The sequence below is a fragment of the Elephas maximus genome, chromosome 7 (assembly GCF_024166365.1).
Source record: "Elephas maximus indicus isolate mEleMax1 chromosome 7, mEleMax1 primary haplotype, whole genome shotgun sequence".
In the NCBI taxonomy this organism is placed as follows: Eukaryota; Metazoa; Chordata; class Mammalia; order Proboscidea; family Elephantidae; genus Elephas; species Elephas maximus.
In genome coordinates this window covers 33435205-33460122 of record NC_064825.1, presented here as the reverse complement: position 1 = coordinate 33460122, position 24918 = coordinate 33435205, and the positions used below count along the sequence as shown (strand labels likewise).

The 24918-nt window shown below is 40.3% G+C and overlaps 1 protein-coding gene across 1 annotated transcript in view; it reads left to right on the top strand.

The window, feature by feature from the left end:
* The window catches only part of RAB38 (RAB38, member RAS oncogene family), a 72389-nt gene extending 48193 nt beyond the window's left edge, over positions 1-24196 (top strand). Inside the window, exon 3 of the mRNA XM_049889586.1 lies at positions 23979-24196. Coding sequence (XP_049745543.1) covers positions 23979-24131 — 153 coding nt within the window. The 3' untranslated portion in view covers positions 24132-24196. The remainder of the gene's footprint in view (positions 1-23978) is intronic.
* The last annotated feature ends 722 nt before the right edge of the window (positions 24197-24918 follow it).

Below are 24918 nucleotides of genomic sequence, written 5' to 3'. Positions count from 1 at the left end.
TCAACTCCAAAATGTCAGTTGTTGGAGTGTTTCCTCTAAAGAAGAACTCTCTTCTCTCATGCTAGGGGCTAAGATGACTGAGTTCCACGTGTGGGGAAAGAGGAGCTCAGCTGCTGTATTTGCAGTCTTTTAGTTGACTCCTTTTTTCAGCCCCCACTACCTAATATATACATACTAGTTATTGTCTCTTGAGTCTCAAGTCTCTTTTCTTTAGTATATTTGGAGAATAAACCAGTATTTTAATTGACATATACGTGACTAGCTGCTGGTATTCTATGTGGAGGAATGGGGAAGAAATGGGGTTGATGTTCCCCATTATGACTTTCAACCAGCCCCCCTGATCTCAGCCACTCTCAACATGTGAGTCCTGAGACTCTTTGGGATCTGTGGAAATGAACTGGCTCCCTTATGGTCCATACCTCCCTCTACAATAACCATTTAGGCTGTGGCTGTCTCTAGTAAATCTGTTACTACTCCTCCATTTAACTTCAGAATTCTAAAAACTTGTTGAAACCTCTTTAATGTTGGTGCATGCTTACTGACTCTCCTAATTCTTGAGATTCTATTTGAAATATTTTGTTTATTTTAAATTGCTTTTGCAGAGTCTTGATTGGGAAAGGATATAAACACATTCCATTAGTCTGCCATTTTTAATTGAAAGATGCCCATGCTTTTGAGCCATTGTTGATTGTCTACCTTATCAATCACTCATTCCCATTTATGATATAATTTAATTCATCACAGCTCCTTCTTAAATTATATATTACTGTGCCTTCATTTTATAACATGGAGAGTGAAGTGCAGCAGCATTTAAGTAACTTGGTCAAAATCCCAAAGCTAGTGAATATCAGAGGTAGGATTCAAACTCAGGTTTGATTGATTCTGGATTCACCATGGTGCTTCCCATCCCAACATTTTACTTTCAACAGCAAAGCAATAGGCAAAGGCCTTGTCTCCTCTGTCAGAACTAATGTCTACTTCCCTTCACTCCTGGGACAGGTTGCTTCCTTTTTTCAGGAGGGGTTTCATTACTAAGACATGTTTGCCTTCTGCCTCCCTGTATTTCTTCATTTCTTTTTCTTTCAGTATTGATTTTACTTGCTCCTGTTTTGTGGTTCTCTGCTTTCCTTGATGTGTCTTGTTTGCCAGCTTTGAAGCACTCTTAGATGTGTGGTCACAGCCCTGCCCTCCGATGGCCTTCCTTTTCATCTCTGTCTGCTTCACTGCCTCGTGAGGTATTGATTTCTTGGGAGAGCCTGCTGGGATTGGAGGAGAAATCAATATCCCATTAGACATAACTGAGGAGCAGTGGCAACAGCTACTCAGCAGCCTGTCCACTGACGGAGCATACCCGGACACTGTTCAAAGACTGAGTTAGCCTGCCATGTCCAGGGATACGCTGAAGTAATTAGACTGTCCTAAAAATAATGTCCAAAAGCCAATGACAGAAAAGTCAGAGCTATAAATCCTTTCTTTGAACTACATGAAATGGAGTCATCCTTTGAGAATAATTTTGCCTGTCAAAGATTATTCCAGGAGACAGGAACTCCAATGAAAACTTTTGTAATTCTTGACCACTTTGAATTTTCGTTTGTAGGCACAGTCTCTGGTGAAACATAAGGCAAGTCGTTTCTCTTTCATGTTCCCTGGAGTTCCCAAAGTGAAAGGGGGGGTGTCAGCTTTGGGGTGCCTGGCATTGCTCATACACTATGTTTCAGAAACATCATGTTTAAATACCATTTTTGAACAGTCCCCCAAAAGGCTTATTATGGCAGCTCCCCCTGATTAAGTCCCTTTCAAAAGTAAGAGTTCCTTTGGGAAGACAATTCTCACCTTCTGGTTCATCAGGTTATAAGTTTAGTTTCCATGTTTCTGTTTGGAAAAAGGGTCAGACTTGAGCAGTAAAATCAAATTATCAAAGCCTAAAAGGGTCCAGAATTACCTTAGCAATAGAAACCTACCCTTAACCCTAAATTGTTAAGTCATTATGTCTTTCTCTTCCATTTTCATGGAAACATAGACTCTTAGAATTGGGAGAGTACTTGTAATCGAACTCCTTTTTTTAAAGATTCATTCATTCAGTCAGTCATTCTTCTAATAATTATTGAGCACCTCTATGTGACAAGAAATTTTAGGCACTAAGGTTATAGCAGTGGGAAAAAAACAGGTAAAAACCTCTGTCCTCTTGCAGCTGTATTTTAGTATGTGGAGATGCGTAACAGCTAGATGGTAGTAGGAAAGGGTAAAAGCAGGAGATCAGTTAGGAGGCTTCTACAAGTATCCAAGAAAGAGAAGTGGTGAAAAGCAGTCAAATTTTGCATCTGTTTTTAAAGGTAAAGCAGACAGGATTTCCTGACAATTTGGATGAAGGCAGTGAGACATTCATGGATTCAGGGATGGCTCCACAGTTTTGACCAAGGAACTAGAAGAATTTAGTTGCCGTTTCCTAAGATGGAGAGTTCTGTTGAGGGATCAGTGGGAGGAGAGATCAAGACTCAGTTTTGTGTATGTGAAAATTTAGAAGACTGCTAGACATCTAAGAATGATTGTCAGGAAGGTAGTCAAGTGGTGCAAATGATTAATGCACTTGGCTGCTAACCGAGATGTTGAAAGTTCACGCCCACCCAGAGGTACATCGGAATAAAGGCCTGGTGATCTATGTCTGAAAAATCAGCCGTTCAAAATTCTATGGAATGCAGTTCTACCCTGACAAACCTGGGGTCACCATGAGTAGGAGTCAGCTTGATGGTAACTGGCTTTAACTCTCTCTCTCAATGCTGTCAACATTTCTTTTAAATCACTAGAGTTCTAACACCTGTCAGAGGTGTCTAAGGTGTGATGGAAAGAAGACTTTGACCAGGGTATATTATGGTTGAAGACATTTAAATCAACTCTAAGAGCATATTATGCAATGTTAAATTTCAGGTCTACAAAATGGCCAAAATATTTAAAAACTTTGTGAATAAGTTTCTATTACGTAGCTTGAAAACTTTTGTTATTTGCCCAGAACATTGAAAATAATAATAATATATAACATTTTCATAGTACTTTCAAGTCTAGAAAGTTTCTAATATCTGTTGTTTGGCATTTACATTCCCCGCATAGAATGATTCTTTGCCCTTCTGTAAAAACTCTATTAAGAATACCTGCCTGTTGTTCACATGACATGGCTTTAAGAACTCTCACCATTCAGGTAGCCTTATTAGATGTTCTGTAATCTGTCCATGTGCCATTGTAAGGGTAGTGTCCAGATCTGTTGACAATATACCAGGTATGAACTGAACAGATTTTAATCTACCTCACCTGGCTCACGGTATTTCTACTTTATGTAGTATTGTACTATATTAATTTCTTTTTAGCAGTTGGATCAAACTTTTGCCATATACTATACTTCTGTTCAGAAACCCTGGAGGCATAGTGGTTAAGTGCTACGGCTGCTAACCAAAGGGTCAGCAGTTTGAATCCACCAGGCTCTCCTTGGAAACTCTATGGGGCAGCTCTACTCTGTCCTGTAGGGTCGCTATGAGTCGGAATCAACTCGACAGCACAGGGTTTGGTTTTTTTTTTAATACTTATGTTCAGCTAAAAGCCTCATTATTTTTTCTTGCAAATAATATACTGTAAAATAGGTTTTTATGCATTTAAGCTACTGATATTTTGAACCCAAGTGAAGTATTTCATATTAATCTCTATTGAATGTTAACTCTGATGTTTTAATCTATTATTCCAGTTTTATTTTTAATCTATTATTTCTGCTTATAAAGTAAAAGCTGTCAACTTCAGTTAGGATTGTGTTCATCTATATTTGAAAGACCTCAAAATAGCGACCTAACCAAATTGGAGTTAACATGGACCAAGTCCAGAGGCATACAGGGCTAGGGCATCAACTCAAGGGCATCATGAAGGGCCCATCAGCCTCCTACCATCCTGCTTCACCAACGTAAGCATATGGGTTTACTCCTCATGGTTACAAGATTCCTGCTTATGTTAGTTTTCTGTTGCTTTGTAACGAGTTTCTACAAATGTAATCATGAATTAGTTATCTCACAGTTTTCGTGGGAGGAGTCCAGGCATTGGTTAGCTGAGTCCTCTGTCCAGGGTCTTGCCAAGTTGAAATTGAAGTGTCAGCTGGGGCTGCAGTTCTCATCTGAGGCATGGGGTCCTTCTTCAAGCTCATTCAGGTTGTTGGCAGAGTTCCGTTCCCTGCAGTTGTAGGACTGAGGTCCCAGTTTTCTTGCTGGCTGTTGGCTAGGGAGTGAGGTGGAGTGGGCAGGTAGGGGTTGCTCTCAGCTCCTAGAGACTCCCCTCAAGTCCTAGCCACTTCCCCTTCTCACAGTATGGCAGCTTATCTCTTCAATTTCAGAAGAGAATCTCTCCCTAGTCTGTTACAATGGAGTCTTACATAAGTAAGCTAATCAAGGGAATGACTATCCCACATCCCACCCATGCTCTGCCGGAGGGCATTATACAAAGCTTGTACCCAGGGGTGGGAAACTTGGGAACATCTTAGAATTCTGCCTGCCATACTGTTCCAGTTCCGATCCTAACACATTCTGGGCAGGAAGAAGTATTCTGGAAAGGGAAAAAGGCATGTAACAACCAAATCTGCCCTCCCTCTCATTTTTAAAGTTCAGGAAACGATAGTTTTACTAGAAGCCTCACCCAGTAAACTTTTGCTTACATTTCCTTAATCAGAACTACCCTTAGTTCACCACAGAATTGGGTGGTGTTTCATTCTCTTGTACGTAGGGTTGCTATTTGTCAGAATCAGCTCAACGGCACCTAACAACAACAGCTACCCTTAGAAAAGGGGAGGCAGGGGAGTCAAATTTTTGCTACCCATATAGAATCAGGATTCTGTTAGAAAGGAAGAGGAGACATTGCCTGTTGAGTAGATAACCAGGGCAAGAACAGAAATGCCAATGTGGAGAAAATAAATCTTTTCTAGTTTAGGCAAATGGAAATTGATAATGAAAATATAATCACATATAATTTTCTACCGAGGATTAATCACTGCTAAGCTTGCCATGTTTCTTAACCACTTCATATTATATGTAATTAAAAATGTGTCATAAATATTTTTCACGGTGAACTCTTTGTAAATAAAATTGTTAATAAATGGATAATATTCTGTCATAAATATACACATAATTTTCCTTATCATTAGCCCTCCTTTTCTTATTGCACATTTAGGTGGATTTCCATTTGCACTATTATAATATCATGATGGGTATGATTTGTACATAAATTAGAAAGATAAGATGCTCAAGGCGTCCTGATTGCTCTGTCTGAAATCTTTATTGTGAAAGAAAAGGAAGTCAGCCTGTTGTGTTTAGACTGATCTTCCCTGTGTCATTTGTAAACCCTGCACTATCTTGTCTTCTTCAAGCACTGGTTTATCCCTTGACTGATTATACCTTCGCTCTGAATAAACCCAATACTGTCTTTTTCTGCCATTAGCATTTCCTCCAGGCTTGTCCTTGAACTTGGTTTGAGTCTCCTGGCCCTACTTGGATGGGTTCAAACCACCCTTAAATCTGTTCTAATTTTACTTCCCTTCTCCTATATTTTGCACATGTTCTTTGTAACAGCCGATCTTTCCTGATAGGTCCCTCAGTAGCCGCACTAGTTTCTTTTAAATCTCTTTCCTCTTTTTTCTTCATTGGATTACTCATGATTGTATAGTTAGAATTTCTGCTTCTCAGCTTCCTGACCTTATTATTCTCCTGACTCAATCTAATGGAATATTTTTCATCTGTGAAAAAAACCTAGATATTTTTTCCATTCATTCTTATATATTCCTGTTTTCCAGCTCATGAATATTTATAAATGGGCTGCTTTCTTCCTCTTATGTAGACTTCAGGGGTAAAATAAAGGTGTTAGGACACTATTTCCTACACTATCCTTGGTTCAAAACTAATTGCTCTTTTTTTCTTTTTTCACAACCTTTGAATCCTAGTATTAAACTAGTATATTTTCCTTATAGAGAAAATAACTTGAATTATAATATAAAAGATTAAAATAATCTCTAATCTAGCCACCAATTGATTTCTATTAGTATTTTGGTCTATTTCCATCTAATCAGAAATATGTTTATATCCCTTTTGGCTATACATATGCTGTTTTTTAAATATATAAACATATATATGTATATATTTATATATACATTTATACATATATATATTTGATGTTGCTCAACTTAATGCAAAAGATTTTTTTTACTTCTTTTTTGAATCATACATTGCTTAGGTCTGTCTAAACTACAGATATGTACATCAGCATTGGTGTAGATGAGGCAAATGCCCATAAAGCTGTTATAGTAAATACAACCTGGAAGGTTCTCAGTTCTCAACTACTTCCCCATGGCCAGGTTTGTGCCACTCCCCCATTATCCACCGTATGTGTATATACATCTCTTGGTAAAAACTATTTCTTCTCTTCCTCTCCCCTGCACGGGTTTTCCAAATGGGGGGATGACATCTCCTGCATACTCCTTCTCTCAAGTCACAGTAATTGGTCGAGAGTATCCACATAACCTCAGTGTGGCCACTCATGACATCACTTTCTCCTGGGCCCCAAGTTGTTCTAGTCTTGACTGTAAACACATGATTGAAACAAAATTCATCAGAGTTCTTCCTCCCAACTTTCCCATCTGAGGTTGGGAACAGGATCTCTATTTGCTTATGTAGCAAAGCAACCAGGATATGAGCCCAGAGGCTACTGGCAGCCATGATCCTGCTGGGCAGATAGAGAAAATGAAGCTGACCTGTCAGTGTTTGAGTCTAATTTTATTTCTTAAGGTTTCCTGAGTAGCCTGAGTCACTCAGCGGTTCTGTCATCATTCCTGGGAGCTACCCTCCAGATGGCTTAGGCAATTCAATGGGTTTTTTAACTTTTGCAACCAAAAACTTATGGCTAATCATGTTGATAAAGTGCACTTGCTCTGGTAAATGACTGCTTAAACAAATGCTTTATACTTAAACTCCCAAATTGAGAAATCTTTCCCATTAAGTGAGCATTATTCTCAGGCCTCCCGCAAGTTTCACTATATCGGTCAAGGGCTAGAGATAGTCTCAAGGGTCACCTTCAGTCCTGTTTAGAAAAAGGTACACTATAAATTCTCTCCTTTCACATTTGATGAAACTGATGCCAGAGAGAGAACTTAATCTACCCATAGTGACCAATTTAGTTTGCAGCAACATCGGGGACAGAACCCAGGTCTCCTAATCCCTTAACCTAAGCTGTCCTGAGGTCCTGTATAATTAATATATATCAACATAGAGAAGTCCACAATATCTTTGTGATTATTAATTGGTATTAGTCCATTTTCCTTTTCTCTTCACAGGACCATTCATTCATAAATTACCTGTTGAGTACGTATGTGCCAATAAGCCCTATGTTAATGGCTAGTAACACTCCCATACATAGTGCCATTTCTGCCCCAAATAAGCTTACGATCTAGTGGAATAGTAAATTTCTAAAAGTAATTGCAATTGTGGATGATAATAGCTACTTTAGGGGACAACTATGAAAGCCCCTGGAAGAGGCACCCAACCTGCCCTTGCTAGGGGTGGCGGACATTGATCAAATAAGGCTCACCAGAGTGGATAATATTAGAACCACGTTGTAACCAGCCAGGCCCAGTGTTACAAACTTTGCTACTAGCATTATCTCACCCTACTCTGTTAAAGTCATATTTAAAAAATATATATGTACTTCATTTTGAACCAGGCTTAAAAAAATGGAGAAAGGTAAAAATGAGAGTTGCACTACCTAGGTAAGGGTAAGAAACCACAAGGGTAATACAAAATCAGTTAGTAAATTCTCTATCCACTCATCCCCCGTCCACGACCACTCCCCTCCCATTCGGGGTCAAGAGTTCTCAAATTGTGCCAAGAGGAACACTAGCCCCGTGAGATACTGCATGACATAAGCATTTTCTGATTAGATAAGTTTTTGAATACTGCACACTCATTTCCTATTTGGAGATTCACAATGACTATTCACATTTTAAATGTATTGGGGGGAAGAGAGGGAACTTCTTGCTTCTTTCTGACCCTGGTACCCCAAACTCAACTGGCCCGTTCTCAATTTATACCTGATTGTTGCGAATCTTTCCCCTCTGCTCCTACTTCTGCCATGTTGCTTGGGTTCCCCTCATGTCCTCCGACCCAAGATGCTAAACCTATTTCTGTTTAATGCAAGAAGGTCAGTCACATATGCTAACTGCTGTGAGCTTCTAAGGCTCTGAGTAATCTTGTGATAAATAAATCTTTTTGAATTATCTTTAACATAACATTTCCCAAACTTATTTAACCATGTTTCTGTTGTTGTTCGTTGCTATTGAATCTATTCCGACTCTCAGGGACCCCATGTGTGCAGAGTAGAACTGCTCCATAGGGTTTTCAGGGCTATGACCTTTCAGAAGCAGATCATGAGGCCTGTCTTCTGAGGTACTTGTGGGTGGGTTTGACTCTCCAACCTTTGTAGTCAAGCACTTATGCATTTGTGCCACCCAGGGACCTTATTTAACCATAAGATGCCTTTTTTCTTTTGTGCCATCCTATAAAACTTTAGAACCCACTTTGGGAAATTTTATCCTAGCAAAGAGAAAGTTTGTCCCTCCTAGATTTCTCATACACAGCTTAACGTATTTATATAATGTATCATTTCCTAAGTATTTTATTTAGTACACATTTTATTTCCAGGGCCGGTTGTATGTCGACAGTCTTACAGAGTTCTTTCACATACCTCGTAATAATTTTATATACATCCTCAACAACCTTGTGAAATGGGTACTATCACAGACTGTAGATAAAGATACAGACTTTAGGGAGAGGTTATGGTGACTTCCCTGAAGTTACACAGCTGGCCGTTGGCAGAGTGGGATAGTTTTGAGTCTTCCTACTATACCTTTCCCCTTAAATAAATAAATTAACACACAAATAGTGAAAACTCAGTAGGACCAGAGGGATCCTGAAGCTGGGAAGTGTACTTGGATTTTATCCCAAAATTCAAGGGAGGATAAAATGAAATCCTGGTAAATCAGTTAGATATGTCAGCAGCTAAATACTTCCAAATGAGATATGTTTGTACTGGATGGGCAGTGGATCTATAAATAGAGATGAGTGTTAAGAATAACCCAAGCAAAGGCTTGTAGTGGAGAGAAAATGCAGGGCACATCTAGGGAATGGCCTATGGTCTAGTTCAAGGAGAACCTAGCTACGTAAGGGGAGTCAGGGGAAATGAGACAGTGAGACAGGAGAGTTAAGTGGCAGCCCTGTTGGCTGGTAGGGAGGGACAGACTTAAGTTCTAGGGTTGAGACCAGAGTGCTGGTAGTTAGTTAATATCATTGACACTCCATATACCAAAAAAAAAAAGTTTAAAAGATGAATTTCTTTTGATTTATCAATACATCAAGTTTTACACAGAGTTCTTGTTCTAATATATTTTTACCCAAGCTAAAATTATTCTAACAAGAGTGGCAAAAGTAGTTTGATTTATGTTATCTGGAAAAGCAAGAACTTCAGACTCTCTCCTAAAGAGTTAGCTGAGGACTGGACAAAACTAGGAGTCTGAAAGGAAATTGTTAAGCTAGAATTGGCCGTTCAGTCAATTCCATACATTCTTAATATTATATTAAAATAATCATATATGATATATAATCATAAAATAATATATAATGTTAACAACTTTGACTTTGTCCTAAATATTTCTAATCCCCCTAATTCTGCCAAATGGGTACTATTATCTCTATCTTATAGGTGAGACCCCCCAAAATTTAAGTACCTTGCCTAAGTACAAATAGCTATTACAAAACAGAAGTCACCTGAAATAGTTTCTGGAACAACAGGTTGTAAACAATTTTTTTAAGAGCAAAATTAGATCTCCAACTTAGGTCTGCTTGACTGCAAAGCCTTTAGTAATTCAGTTCAGTTTTTATAAATAGGTTTGGTCAGACTTCCTTTCACTTCACCTAGAAAGAATGGTGTCAAATAGTAACTGGAGAACAAGATAAGAGCAGGCAGCTTCGCCTGTGAAGTAAATTCTGTTGTAAACATGTTTCCCTTTTCACTCTTCACAGAAATCACTCACATTGAAAAGGGTTTTCAAGCTGAAGCCTGAACTTGTCACTCTTCTGCAGACTTTGTTCATTTGTTCATCCATTCATTCACTGAACAAATATCTTCTGAGCACCTACTGTCTGCCAGACACTGTGGTGGATACAAGTATAGAGCAGTGAAGCTTCCAAGAATCCCCAGTCTAGTGGAGGATACAGACAAACAGGCCATTACATATTGACAAGTGATAGGTACCAGTAGAGTAATGTCTGCTCCAACTTGGAGGAGTCAGAAGTAACTTCCTATGAGAGGTGATCATTAAACAATGACCTGAAGGGAGAAGATGAAGAGAAGAAAACACTAGAAAGAAGCATGTTTTCACTTGAGGATCTGCTATGCAATGTCTAGGTGTTCTGTCTGTGTGTACCATTTAATCCTAACAAGAACTCTTTGAAGTGTAGGTACCGTTGGCCTTGTTTTACAAATTAAACAATGGAGTCTTAGGCTTTGGACTTGTCATTGATCCCACAGTAAGTGGCAGAACCAGGTTTTAAGCTTGACTCCAAAGCCTATTCTCATTCCATTACACTCTGCAGTGGTACAATGATCTTCCACTCTGAATTCTTAGAGTTGGCACATAGAGGTGTCAAAATAAAAACATTTAATAGTGACAGAAATAAATTGTAAAACAGACTGTTTTTGCCCATAGTTGGCATTCAATAAACATCATTTTAAATTGAATTCAGTGCATGCAGAAAACATCATGGCTAAATAGCTTATCCTGTATTTGTTTTGGTCTCCTGATCTATAGTACAGGGTTAATAGCATATCTATTTCCTAGGGTGTGCAAAGGATTACATGAAATAGTATACATGGTGTACATGGCAGAGTGCCTGAGTAAATATTCAGTAGTAAGTGTTCAATAAATGTTAGCAATTATTACTGTATCAATATTATGAATTTAGTGGGGCATTTTTGTTCTCAAGCTCATGGATGAGAAAGTATTTTAACTGAAGGCTGCTATATCTTCACTAATGGGCTTTATTAAGTCTAGCTAAATGCTAATTTTTTTGTTTGTGTTTATTTTTTTCTTCTCTTTCAAGACCAATTATTGGATGCTGTAGCACAGTTTCAATATAAGACTCACAGTGAGGGCAAAGAAAATAACAGTAAATTGAGAAAAAAAGATGTTAATAGAGGCAAAATCTTTAAGTGTTTGGATTTTTTAATGATCATTAGTGGTAAGTCATACATTACATATTGGGTTTGGCAAATGTATCTAAGGAATGATAGACTTTAAAAAAGATCTTGGGAAGTGTGTCTGCCCATATTGCAGTTGCAGGCTATGGTTTAGGAGAAAAGGCAGGGATGATGAACTCAAATTCTTCCAGGGGCCAGGAACTTAACAGACATGAGTAAGTTGGTGGCAAATTAGGGAGTATGTATCCACAATTTAAAGGCATTTAAAATTAAAATAAGTAAATAAGTAACTTTGTGGTCCAAACATAACATACTGTGGAGCGCTTGCTCATAGTTTTGAGATTTAGAAAAAAAGCACTGGCCAAAAAGTTAGGAGACTTGACTCTTTATTCTTCCAGCCAACATTCATAGAGAAGAGTAGAGACAATAGCTAAGAGTGGGAGTTCTGGGAATGAGCCAGGCTCTGCCATTTGATGATGTTGTAACTTTCAGAGACAGTATCGGTAGAGGCTGAGAGCATGGGTGGGAAAACCAGGTGGAGAAAATTTGACTTATTGGCTATGTGACCCTGAGCAAGTTATTTAACCTGTCTATACTTCAGTTTCCTCTCTGGGTTTTTATGATGATTACCTTAGTTAATATAAGTAATGGACTTAAATCGTCTACCACCTGTCTGTCAATTGTCTTACTATAGTAGCTTATATGTTCCTATGGTGCTGGAAGCTATGCCAGCAGGGTTACCCATGGTGGACAGTTTTCAGTGGAGCTTTCAGACTAAGACAGACTAGGAAGAAAACCCAGGCAATCTACTTCAGAAAATTAGTCAATGAAAATCCTATGGATCACAACAGAATATCGTCCCATACAGAGCAGAAAGATGAGTCCCATAGGTCGGAAGGTGCTATACAATGGCTGCAGCAAAAACCTCAAGCATACTAACAATCGTGGGGATAGTGCCAGACTGAGCAATGTTTTCTTGTGATTTACATGGGGTTGCCATGAATCTGAGCTGACTCGGAGGCAACTAACAACAATAAATATTAGCTAATTTTGGTTACTTACTGATGAAGATCAAAGACTACAGCCTTCAGTATGGATTACACCTGAACAAAAGGAAAACAAAAATCCTCACAACTGGGCCAATCAGCAACATCATGGCAAATGGAGATAAGATTGAAGTTGTCAAGGATTTCATTTTACTTGGATCCAAAATCAACACCCGTGGAAGCAGCAGTCAAAAAATCAAACAACATTTTGCACTGGGCAAATCTGCTGCAAAAGACCTCTTTACAGTGTTAAAAAGCAAAGGTGTCACTTTGAGGACTAAGGTGTGCCTGACCCAAACCATGGTATTTTCAGTCGCCTCATATGCATGTGAAAGCTGGATAATGAATAAGGAAGACCAAAGAAGAGTTGATGCCTTTGAATTACGGTGTTGCCAAAGAATATTGAATATACCACGGACTTCCAGAAGAACAACAAGTCTGTCTTGGAAGAAATACAGCCAGAATGCTCCTTAGAAGCAAGGATGGTGAGACTTCATCTCATGTACTTTGGACATGTTATCTGGAGGGACCAGTCCCTGGAGAAGGGCCTCATGCTTGGTAATGTAGAGAGCGAAATGAGAGGAACTGACACAGTGGCTACAACAATGGGCTCAAACATAGTAACAACTGTGAGGATGGCACAGGACCAGGCAGTGTTTCATTCTCTTGTACATAGGGTTGCTATGAGTCAGAACTGACTCGATGGCACCTAACAACAACAATTTTGGTTACGTTATTGTTTCGACGGCACTGGGTACTGGGTTATTGTTTAGAGACCTCTTATGCACTAGGCACTGTGCTGGGAGCCAGGAACACAAATATAATCATATATAATTCCTGTCTTCAAGGAGACAGATAACAGGCAGTAATGATACAGTGGTTAAGTGCCAATGGGGATCAAGTGCTGGGAGCTTTGAAGACAGGTTTCATAGCGCTGAGAGAAGAGCATATTTCCAGAAACAAGGGGGTGTGCAGGCAGCAGAGCTAAGTGCATTTGAGGACAGAGGAGGTGAGAAGCATGCTAGCATGTTCCCTGTGAGGTTCAGTAGCCTGTATGATGCCAGGCAAGTCACTTCCCCTCTCTGCCTTAATTTCCTGATGTGCCAAAGAGAGCCGGTTGAATTAGCAATGTCTAATTTCCCTCTAAGGAGTCCTAGTGGGGATGGGGGACACAAAGATTGTCGGGGGGACACAAAGATTGTCAGAGGGACACAATCTTTGGGGCTCACTTTATTTTTGAAGCTATTCCAAACCTCCAGTCAGACAACATGATTATGACCTGTGTTGATATCAATGACAATGCGACTTTTCTTGCACCTCCCAGTGCCTGTGAGACTAAAGTCTGATAACTTTCAGACAATAGGGCATCATTCAGACCTTGTTTCTCTGCCACCACAGCCTCCACTTATGTCTTTGCTTCATGGAGAAAATGTGTAAAAGTGAAAAACCATGGACTTTGAGTTCAAGTAGACCTTGAATTGGGCACTAACTCTTAGTCATAGGCCCTAAGAAGGCAGCAAGGTGAAGAAAAAGAGAAAATGTAGGAGCTTAAAGAATAGGAGTTTAGAAGCATGTTCTGACCCTTACTATCATTGAGACATTGCATATGCCATTTAGCTTCTATAAACTTCACTTTCCTCATCTGTACAATGAAGGTACTAACTCTCACCTCAGTGTTAACTGTGAATATTAAGTGGAATGCAGAGTTTGGGGAACAGTGTCTGAGACAAAGGACACAGTACTGGGGAGCCCTAATAGAAGCTCATGCTTGCAAAGAGAAGGGAGGAGGTGGTGTAGGGAAGAGTAAGGGCAGAAATGCTAAGCAGACCATAATACAAGTGGCCACTGTGCTAGCTCCCATGTTAGGTATTAGCTAAGGTGAATGAAAGCTAGTAAAATGTTTGACGCTTATGCGCTCAATAAACGAGTACTGAATCTTCATAGAGAAAGAATTTGAAAATCCCTGTTCTGTGTAAGACTTGTTAGTGTGATGTTATTATCCAGTGAGCCATCTGCTCTAATTAAAATTTCACAGGGCTGAGGAATTTCGTGCCCTAACCTCAGAGGCTCGGGTCCACTTGGTGTTTTGTTTGAGGTTCATGTATTTGGAAAGATTACGGAGGATGAATTCTTTGCCAGCTTCTGACCAGGCAGATGTAAAGGTTTTCTGCTAGGATTTTTTGCCCTCTGGCACTGGGGGTTAGAGATTAAATAATTTGCCACCGGACAGATGTTCTGAAGAGCTAATTAAAGAACTGCCAAGTACCCAGGACCTCAGATCATTAGACTTATATGTCTTCCTCTATACGAAGATCAGAGTCAACTTGAACTGCAGTATTAAATGATATTTCCAGAAAGCCTGCAATTGAAATAAAGGCACTGATTTTAAAGACATTCTTAATTTATAAGAATGTGTCTCAAACCTCGCTGCATATTTGAAGGAAGTGGAGATCCTTTAAAAAATACCCACGCTGGGCCCCACCACAGACCAATTAGATCAATGTTTGAGAGTAGACCTCTGGTAACAGATTTTTTTTTTTTTTTTAACTCTTCAAATGATCTGAATATGCAGCTAGGATTGACAGCTACTGATTTAGAATTAAATCTGTTTTAACTTGGAGAGACCAAAATGTAATGTATCGGAGCAGGATGGGAACTGGAATTAGGCCAGTCTTGGCTAGAATGACAGATTGGCCAAGGTCTTGTTCTGCTCTGGGTAAGTTTCCTAACTGTGTTGTCTCTCAGCTTCATTATCTTTAAAATATCAATAATAGCTCCTTAATAATTATTGTGGAAACCCTAGTGGTATAGTGGTTAATTGCTATGGCTGCTAACCAGAAGGTTGGCAGTTTGAATCGACCAGGTGCTCCTTGGAAAGTCTATGGGGCAGTTCTACTCCATCCAATGGGATTGCTATGAGTAGGAATTGACTCGACAGCAACAGGTTTGGTTTTTGGTTTTTAATAATTATTGTGAGGATTGAATGTGAAGATGATTTCATAAAGTACATGCTATATGCCCAGCATTTAGTAGGCCCTCAAAAATAACTTTAGTAGTTACTACCATTTGGTTTTTGGTAAAATGCTTTCTTAGGAATTGTAAGACTGTTAATCACGCTTGCTTGTTGATATAAATGGAAAGATTCTGAGCATAGTCACAAAGATTAGCATGCATCAACCTAAAGTAGTCAGCACAATAGACCATCTTATCATATTGCAAATATGTAAATAGATTGCAGCTATATTCAGTTCAAGGGTATATGTGTTGGAAGTTACAGAATATTTAAATTTCCTTTAGAGCAAAAAATGCTACTGGGGATGTTGTCACTACTCCCTAAAACAGATGCAAACAAAACTTCTCAGGTAGTATTTTACACTTGAGCCAGCAGATCCGTTTCTACACAATCACCTAGAAAATGCGGGCTGCGCTGCGTCTCCATGGATGCCAAGGAGTGCATTCAATTATATTGCAATCTATTTGGCTAAAGGTCTGAACCTGCAATTCTATCAGCCAGAGTTTGATTAGCAAGGGTGGCCTTGGACAGAAGGCAGAGGGAAATTTGCTCTGTGTTTTTATCCTTTCTTCTCATTTGGCCCTTTGGCTGTGACTCCAGTGGTGTTTAAAAAGAGAAAAGGAAAGAAAAAAAAAAAAAAGAGAGAAATCTGCCAACATCACAAACCAGTCTTTCTTTGAGACTCTGGTTTATGTTCCTACTCTTTGTATCCCCCATGTGTCTGTCAGTTTGTTATACTGTGGGCTTGCATGTTGCTTTTTTTTTTTTATAGTCAGGAAAGATGTGCGTCAGGATTGTATCCTTTCACCATACCTATTCAATCTGTATGCTGAGCAAATAATCTGAGAAGCTAGACTATATGAAGAAAAACGGGGCATCAGGATTGGAGGAAGACTCATTAACGACCTGTGATATGCAGATGACACAACCTTGCTTACTGAAAGCGAAGAGGAGTTGAAACATTTACTGATGAAGATCAAAGACCACAGCCTTCAGTATGGACTGCACCTCAACATAAAGAAGACAAAAATCCAGTAAGCAACATCATGTTAAATGGAGAAAAGATTGAAGTTGTCAAGGATTTCATTTTACTTGGATCCACAGTCGACATCCATGGAAGCAGCAGTCAAGAAATCAAAAGACACTGCATTGGGCAAATCTGCTGCAAAGGAGTTCTTTAAAGTGTTGAAAAGTAAAGACGTCACCTTGAAGACTAAGGTGCGCCTGACCCAAGCCATGGTATTTTCAATCGTATCATATGCATGCAAAAGGTGGACAGTGAATAAGGGAGATGGAAGAATTGGCTCCTTTGAATTGTGGTGCTGGCGAAGAATATTGAATGTGTCATGGACTGCCAAAAGAATGAACAAATCTGTCTTAGATAAAATACAACCATAATGCTCCTTAGAAACATGGGTGGTAAGACTATGTCTTACATACTTTGGACATGTTGTCAGGAGGGATCAGTCCCTGGAGAAGGACATCATGTTTGGTAAAGTATAGTGTCAGTGGAAAAGAGGAAGACCCTCAATGAGGTGGACTGACACAGCGGCTGCAACAATGGGCCCAAGCGTAACAACGATTGTGAGGATGGCACAGGTCTGGGTAGTGTTTCGTTCTGTGGTACATAGGGTCGCTATGAGCCGGAGCCAACTTGATGGCACCTAGCAACAACATTAACAACTCTTTTCATGCTGGCCAACTGTCTGCCCATTCTGTTTCTTTCTTTATTTTGGAAAATAATATATGCAGTGGAAAGAGAACAGGCTATGGGATCATTCAGCTCTGGGCTTACACCTGGCCCATCTCTTACTAGTGTATGACTTAGGGCCAGCCCCTTAACCTTTCTCAATCTGCACTCTCCTCAGCTGCAAAATGAAGGAACTGAATATACAGATTGTTGTGTTCTTCTGATAATTAAATGATGTATTATATGATAACATTTATTGAATGTGTATTTTATGCCCCACCTCGTCCTAAGTATTTCACATGTTCAAAATATTAACATATATTAATTTACAATCACTTGTGAGGTAGTGTTTTTTTAATCCTACTTTACCACTCAGTTAAATGCTTGGCATAGTGTGTAGTGGATTAATTACTTTTGTGTGTGGCCCTTCTAGCCATGGTCTTATAACTCCCACCCAGGTGACTAGGTGGGACTGTGTGATAGCGTAATTGTGGCCTACCAAGGAGATTGGTCAGTTTTCCCTTAAATGAGAATTCCAGACCAGAGAGGAGGATCCTACCACCACCAAGGAAGAACAGCTGGGAGCATAAGGTGTGTCCTTTGGACCTGGGATCCTTGTACTGAGGAGCTCCTGGAAGCAGGAGAGAGAGAAAGCAAGCTGTAACCCTGAAGACAGTGAGAAGCAGTGGCAGGAGAGACCCAGCAGCAGAGACCTGGCAGCAGGAGACTTCACAGTGGGCTTCCTGGCCCATGGAGAAAGAAAGCTGAGTGCTTTTGGGCAGAGTCTGAGGGCCAGGGAGGGGCATGTCTGTGAACATGGCTTGGAAAAGGCTGTCTTGATGGAAGAACTGTATCCTGAGTGTCTCTGAGCCTGAATTGTAACTGTCGCTTCCCTAATAAACCCCAAAATTGTGAGTATGGTCTGTAAGTTCTGTGTGGCCATTGCAATAAATTATCCAACCCAATAGAGAGTGCTGTGAGAGGGACAGCTGATACCAGAATCGGTAAAGATGGCAGAGAAAGGAGGCTGTCTGGCCTCTGCCTCATGGGATTCAGCCTTGTGCTATTGATCTTGGTTCTCCTTCCCCGCGGTGGGGATGGAGGAGGTCAGACACAGCCCCCAAGCCGTTTTCACAGAGTGGTAGAGTATCCCAAGGCCACACAACCAGAAAGTGTAGGAGCTGTGATATGGGTTTGGCTTCAAGTCAGTGCTCTAACCACTGTATACCTTGCCTTTTTGTAGTAAGATTGTGTTACATATTGTGGCAAATACAGGTGTTTTCTCTTCTCCTTGGCTTCCTCTTAAAATTTCTAATCTGAAATATGTATGCCATGATGACCAGCACCATGCATTATAGGTAGTCACTAAATCCTTACCAACAGATTAATTGATAAAACAGACTAAGGGGTCTGTATAATCCTGTCTAGTAACAGATTCGTATAGTGTTGGATTTATTGAGATTTCCGTGCAAAAAACCTCTGTGATTCTACCTGGCCAACTGAGCATTAGAGGCTCTATAGTGATCCAGCCCCAGATGCTCTTTCCAGCCTTATCATTTACAAAAGCTCTTCTAGTATATAAGCGTAGTTAGGGATGGGCCTTATTCTATCATGTCTATTTTTGTACTTCTGGTAGTTAGTGGGGACTGAAATAATATTGATTGAATAAATGAATGTGGCCCAATCCCAATGAAGTGATACTTTCTTCATATATGCAGTCTAAAAGCAGGTACTGGTACCACCATTCTTTTGTTTTGCCCATTTCCTTGGTCTAGAATCCTTTTCCTCATCGCTAGCCAAATGGTTGGCCGTTCAAATCCACCCAGAGGTGCCTCCAAAGACTGACTTGGCAATCTGCTTCCAAAAGATCAGAGCCATGAAAACCTTATGGATTAATTCTGCTCTGCACATATTGGATCTCTATGAGTCAGAATGGACTTGATGGCAAGTAACAAATGTTCCTTTGTTCCTCCCATTTCCGTGGTCTAGAATCTCTTCCCCCATGGTCTCATATCCTAGCACTTACACCAGTTAGGTGTAAAATTTTGTTTAATGTGTTAAACTTCACAAGTAATCTTTCACCAGCATCATATTATGTTTTACCAAAATAATGCTATTAGGCTGACACCAGTTGGGCTTAAGTTTTAGTTGTTTGTCACATCATGATGACGGATTTTCATTGATTTGTCTGCACTAGCATTTAAGTCTCCTTACTAGTAGATTTTGCCAAGTTGCACATTATTAAAAGAAAATCCTTCTTAACTTGAACATTAGCATATGAGTGGAGGTTTAAAAATACTGTTGGCAAATCTAAGTTACACTGGGTGTGAAGAAGGGAACTTTTAAATGTTTAGAACTTACTTTGCCTGTCATATAAGCATATTTTTATTATAATATGTGAAAAATAAAGGAACTAAGAAGGGGCCCTGGTGGTACAGTGATTAAGCACTCAGATGCTAAACATAAGGTCAGCACTTCAAACCCACCAGCCACTCCGTGGGAGGAAGATGTGGCAGCCTACTCCTGTGAAGATTTTGTTGTTCTCATGTACCTTTGAGTCGGCTCTGACTCATAATGACCCTATGTACAACAGAACGAAAGATTACAGTCTTGGAAACCCTGTGGGGCAGGTCTGCTCTGTCCTACAAGGTCGCTATGAATTGGAATCAGCTAGGCAGTGGGATTTGGAAAGGAACTAAGATTTATTTAGTACCTACTGGGCCTGCATTGTTGTGTGCCATCGGGTTGGTTCTGACTCATAGTGGCCCTACAGGACAGAGCAGAACTGCCTCCTAGGGCAAATTGCCAGGTCTTTTCTCCCACAGAGTGACTGGTGAGTTCGAACCACCGATCTTTTGCCTAGCAGTTGAGTATTTAACCGTTGCACTAACAGGGCTAAAAACTTTTACGTGTTATTGTACTTGGTCTTTAAAACAGTCTTGAAAATGAATATAGTTTAGTAAGCCCGGCTTTGGAATCAAAAAAACCTGCATGTGAGATCTGGCCCTCCAACTCACCCACCATGTGATCCTGCGGAAATTTCTTAATCTTTCTAAACCTGCATTTTCAATCTGTAAATAGATATGATAATATCCCATGTTTGTTATTTGAAGTACGATTTTGTTGCTTCTTCTCCAGTGAAAAAGCAATAGCCAAATGGGTATCAAAGTATTGGTTTATTAATGGCTGGGCAATTTTCTTAAAACTACCCAAATGCAGGGCTTCTTTAGTGAAATGTGCTAGTTCATGAGGCCAAGGTTTGGAAGGCTAAGTGAGGCTACCCATCCTTACTTTCCCTGAATCTGAAAGAGTACCCTTGCCCTTTGCCATCAAGTCGATTCTGACTCATAGCAACCCTATAGGACAGAGTAGAACTGCCCCATAGAGTTTCCAAGGAGCACCTGGTGGATTCTAACTGCCGACCTTTTGGTTAGCAGCCATAGCACTTAACCACTACGCCATCAGGGTTTCCTGAGAGAGCACAGCCCTATGGATTAGGCTTCTAGTCAGTCATATAAACAAGAGGTTGGACTCAAGAGTTAAACTGAGCTGGGTCTGTCCCAAAGATCCAGGCCCTGTCTAGTTCAGATTACTGCATGGGACCTGGTAGCTCAAGTGTGGCCCCTGAGCATGATGCCAGGAAGAGGAAGAGTGGGGGAAGGCATACCAATCTGAGTAATGACTTTAAGGTACAATAACCCTGCCCAGCAGGGGAGAGGGCCAGAAGCACTGCTGTTCTCTATGAACTGGCTTCCGTGGACTGAGGCAGACACTTGAGCGGAAAGTAGAAATGCCATCCTCCTCCCCCAGCAACTACAACAAAAATCGGTAAGAATTAAAAACTAACCTTACCTTTAGTTTAGATTAAGTAAGATTATGTATACGACTGGACAGCACTGGGTTTTTGGGTATAAAGTACCTAGCCCTCACACTTTTACATTGTGAGGGCACCAAAGACTGCTACACCATATAAAGAGAATCAATTTTTTATTAGGAAAGTACAGTGAAACCTGTGAGAGCTGGAACTGGATGGGGCTGCCTTATTTTTTCAGGTCTTGCAAGTTTTCCACCTTTGGCAGGGTGCAGCTTTGCCACTTTTCTATTGCTCCCTATTAATGGAAAATATTAGAGTTTTCCTTCTCTGACAGGTTTCTGCCGTACGCAGGTTCCAGCTTTCACAGCTTTTACAGTATTATCTTAACACCATTTTATAGATGAGGAAAGGGAGGCTCAGAGACATGGAGTCTTCTGGTATAAAAACCAGTAACAACAGCGTAACAAAAAAGCAAGCAAGTGAAGGAACAACTTCAGAACTTCAATTCATGTTTTAGGTTTAGAAATTCTAAAAAGCATTTTTATTAAGGCTGTATACCACTACCTAAGGAACCACGGTGGCTCGGTGGTTAAAGTGCTTGGCTGTTAACTGAAGGGTTGGAGATTCGAATCTACCAGCCCCTCCTCAGGAGAACGGCCTGGCAGTCTGCTTCTGTTAAAGATTACAGCCTTGGAAACCCTTTGGGGCAGTTCTACTCTGTCCTGTATGGCCGCTATGAGTCAGAATCGTCTCAAAGGCAACAGGTTTACACCACCGCCACCACCAGCGTGTCACAATAGAACTGTGCTCCATAGGGTTTTCAGTGACTGATTTTTTGGAAGTAGATTGCCAGGCGAAGCTCTAGACAGGGGAGATAAATACGTGGGCTTGTTGTCTGGAACTCCAAGAGTTATCTTAAGCCTTCTTAGTAGGCAAACTCAGGGTGGGGTGTGAAGGGTGAGGAACATGCTAATGAATATTTACACCTGATGTCATTAGGCAGAGATGCCACTCGGAAGCCATTCCGACCTCTTACATTTGCCTTGTGATATGACTTCATGATCTCAAAATATGTCAACAACCTTGACATAACATACAAAAACCAGCGATGGGTAGTTACACTTGAGTTTGGAAAACAAGATTTTATAGTTAAACAGTTTAACAAGTTGGTCTTTTTTCTCTTTATATTAATTATGAGGAAACATTAGAAAGGTTCTGCAAATTGTGATAAAAACAGTCAAGTCTAACTTGACCGGTCATCTTCTCTTTATAGTAAATATTCTGTATCTTTCAGCTTTCTGACTAGCAGAAAAAACAAATTAAATCTGTAGTAACTGAATAAACAATATGTTTTAGGTCCGAAAGCTTGCTCTATATTTTCCCCAAATTAAAGCTTATTTTTTTTCTTGAAACTAGGTTCATATTTGTGATTTTATACTTCCCTCCTTAAAAAGAATCCATCTGGATTATCTAGGTTCTGCCACAGTAGTAAACAATGCCCAAATCTCAGTGACTTAAAACAACAAAGGCTTAATTCTCACTCAAGCTGCCGGTTTATCACATGCTTACTGGGGTACTTGGCTCTACTTGATCCTGACTTATGGACCCAGGCCAAGGGAAGTTCCAGCTCCATGATTGCAGAATCAGGGAGAAAAGAACGTTGTGAATCGAGCACTGGCTCATTGCTTTTATATGAACATGACACACATTACTTCTCACATTTTATTGGCCAATGAAAGTCACATGTCCAAAGAGGTCAAACAGTGCACTCCTACCATTTGACTGTAAGAGAGTGGGAAATATATATGAAAGCACCTTATTTGTATTTCATACCAAATAATATATGGCAAAGGGTAATTATATACTAAAAATCCCAGTGCCCTCTAGTCGATTCCGACTCATAGCGATCCTAAGTTATAGTTACTATGCAATATTATACTATAGTGTAAGAGTAGGTAAAAATAAGCAAATTGATGTCTAACTTAAATTGACCCTGCTGAGTGAGTCCAAAGGAGCCCTGGTGATGCAATGGCTAAGCACTCAGCTACTAACTCAAAGGTTGGCAATTTGAGTGCACCCAGTGGCTCTTCACCTCATCTATAGGGTCGCTATGAGTTGGAATCGGCTCGACGGCACTGGATAGTGGCTCTTCGGGAGAAATACCTGGTGATCTGCTCCTGTAAAGCTTGCAGCCTAGAAAATCCTATGGGGATATTCCACTCTGTCATATAGGTTCACTATGAGTTGAAATTGACTTGACGGCCCCAGACAACAAGAAGTGAGTCCAGCAAACACTGTTCTTCCTATATGATAAAACAAGATTAATCTTTTTACATTTGTGAAGGCCTAAAAGGTAGAGTTCTTTGAAAGGAATAAGTAAGAGTGCAGGAGATAGAAAATGCGTGTTCAGGGTATAAAAAACAAGCAAACAAACTCGTTGCTGTTGAGTTGATTCTGACTCAGTGACCCTATAGGACAGAGTAGAACTGCCCCATAGTGTTTCCAAGGAGAGGCTGGTGGATCTGAACTACAGACCTTTTGGTTAGCAGCAAAGCTCTTAACCAGCGTGCCACTAGGGCTCCATTTGGGTATGTTGTTGTTGTTGTTAGGTGCCGTTGAGTCAGTTGCGACTCATAGCGACCCTGTGTACAACAGAAGAAAACACTGCCCGGTCCTGAGCCATCCTTACAATTGTTGTTATGCTTGAGCTCACTGTTGCAGCCACTGTGTCAGTCCACCTCGTTGAGGGTCTTCCTCTTTTCCGCTGACCCTGTACCCTGCCAAGCATGATGTCCTTCTCCAGGGACTGATCCCTCCTGACAACATGCCCAAACTATGTAAGATGCAGTCTCGTCATCCTTGCTTCTAAGGACCATTCTGGTTGTACTTCTAAGATAGATTTGTTCGTTCTTTGGGTAGTCTGTGGTATATTCAATATTCTTCGCCAATACCACAATTCAAAGGTGTCAATTCTTCTTCGTCTTCCTTATTCATTGTCCAGCTTTTTTTTTTTTTTTTTTTTTTAATACTATTTGGGTATAGCAAAGGATATTTAAATGAATTGTCAAAAATACTGTCCTTCCTTTACACATAGGACTCTGCTCCAGAGTTATTTTAGAATATTGAATAAGAAAAGCTTTTTTCCCCCCTTAGGAAAATATAAACATTGATGAAGCCTCCAGATGCCTGGTGAAACACATACTGGCAAACGAGTGTGACCTCATGGAGTCTATTGAACCGGACATCGTGAAGCCCCATCTCACCTCATCCAGGGTTGTCAACTGCTCCAGCTGTGCCAGATCCTAGTGGCCTCCTTTCTTGGTAAATGATGGAAGTAACTGCATCACCCCATCCACTGTGCCTTGATTTTTACCACTTCAGGTAAATGTCAGGAGAGGGATATAAGTGGCATGCCAGAGATCTGTGCCTGTATCTCTCCTATAAGAGAGAAAAAGCAACTGTTTTTGATGTTTTCCCCCACCATCAGCACAGTGTTTACAAGCTTTTGAAATATTTAATCTGTTACAATTATCCGCTGACCAAAATTCTGCAGGGCCAGAACCAGTCTTGTTATTCGTTTCTTTAAATCAGTAAAGACCTCAGACCTCAAAGAGAAGTGGGGAGAACAGACTAGCTGTCAGGTTAAGCATTGGCTTTCACTGTGCCCATGGTACCTTCTTCCAGATGGTCTGACAGTGAAAACGGCATTTGCTCCAGAGATGACCTCTATTCTCAACAGCCCTAAGAGTCATCTCTGACTTAGCTCTTCAGTGTCATGTACACAGGCTCCCTGTGCTTTTGTTGCTTTCTTTGTCACTTGTGTGCCCTGAATGTTGGCTTAACTGAAAGCTGTGTGGAAATGCCTGCCCCCCCATATGCCCTTCTGTCAGCTTCCTCTGACTCAAGCTGTGGGGCTCTTCTGTACTTGTAATATATATTTTATATATTTTCACAAGTAAAAAATAAAACATTACAAGATGCTGTTTCCCTATTTCTGAAAGTGCTTGAAGTTTTTTAGCATTGTGGACTTCTTTTTGACTGTGTAACCAAGCTTCTCAGAATGCATTTCTAAAATGTTATTTCAAAGAGGAAA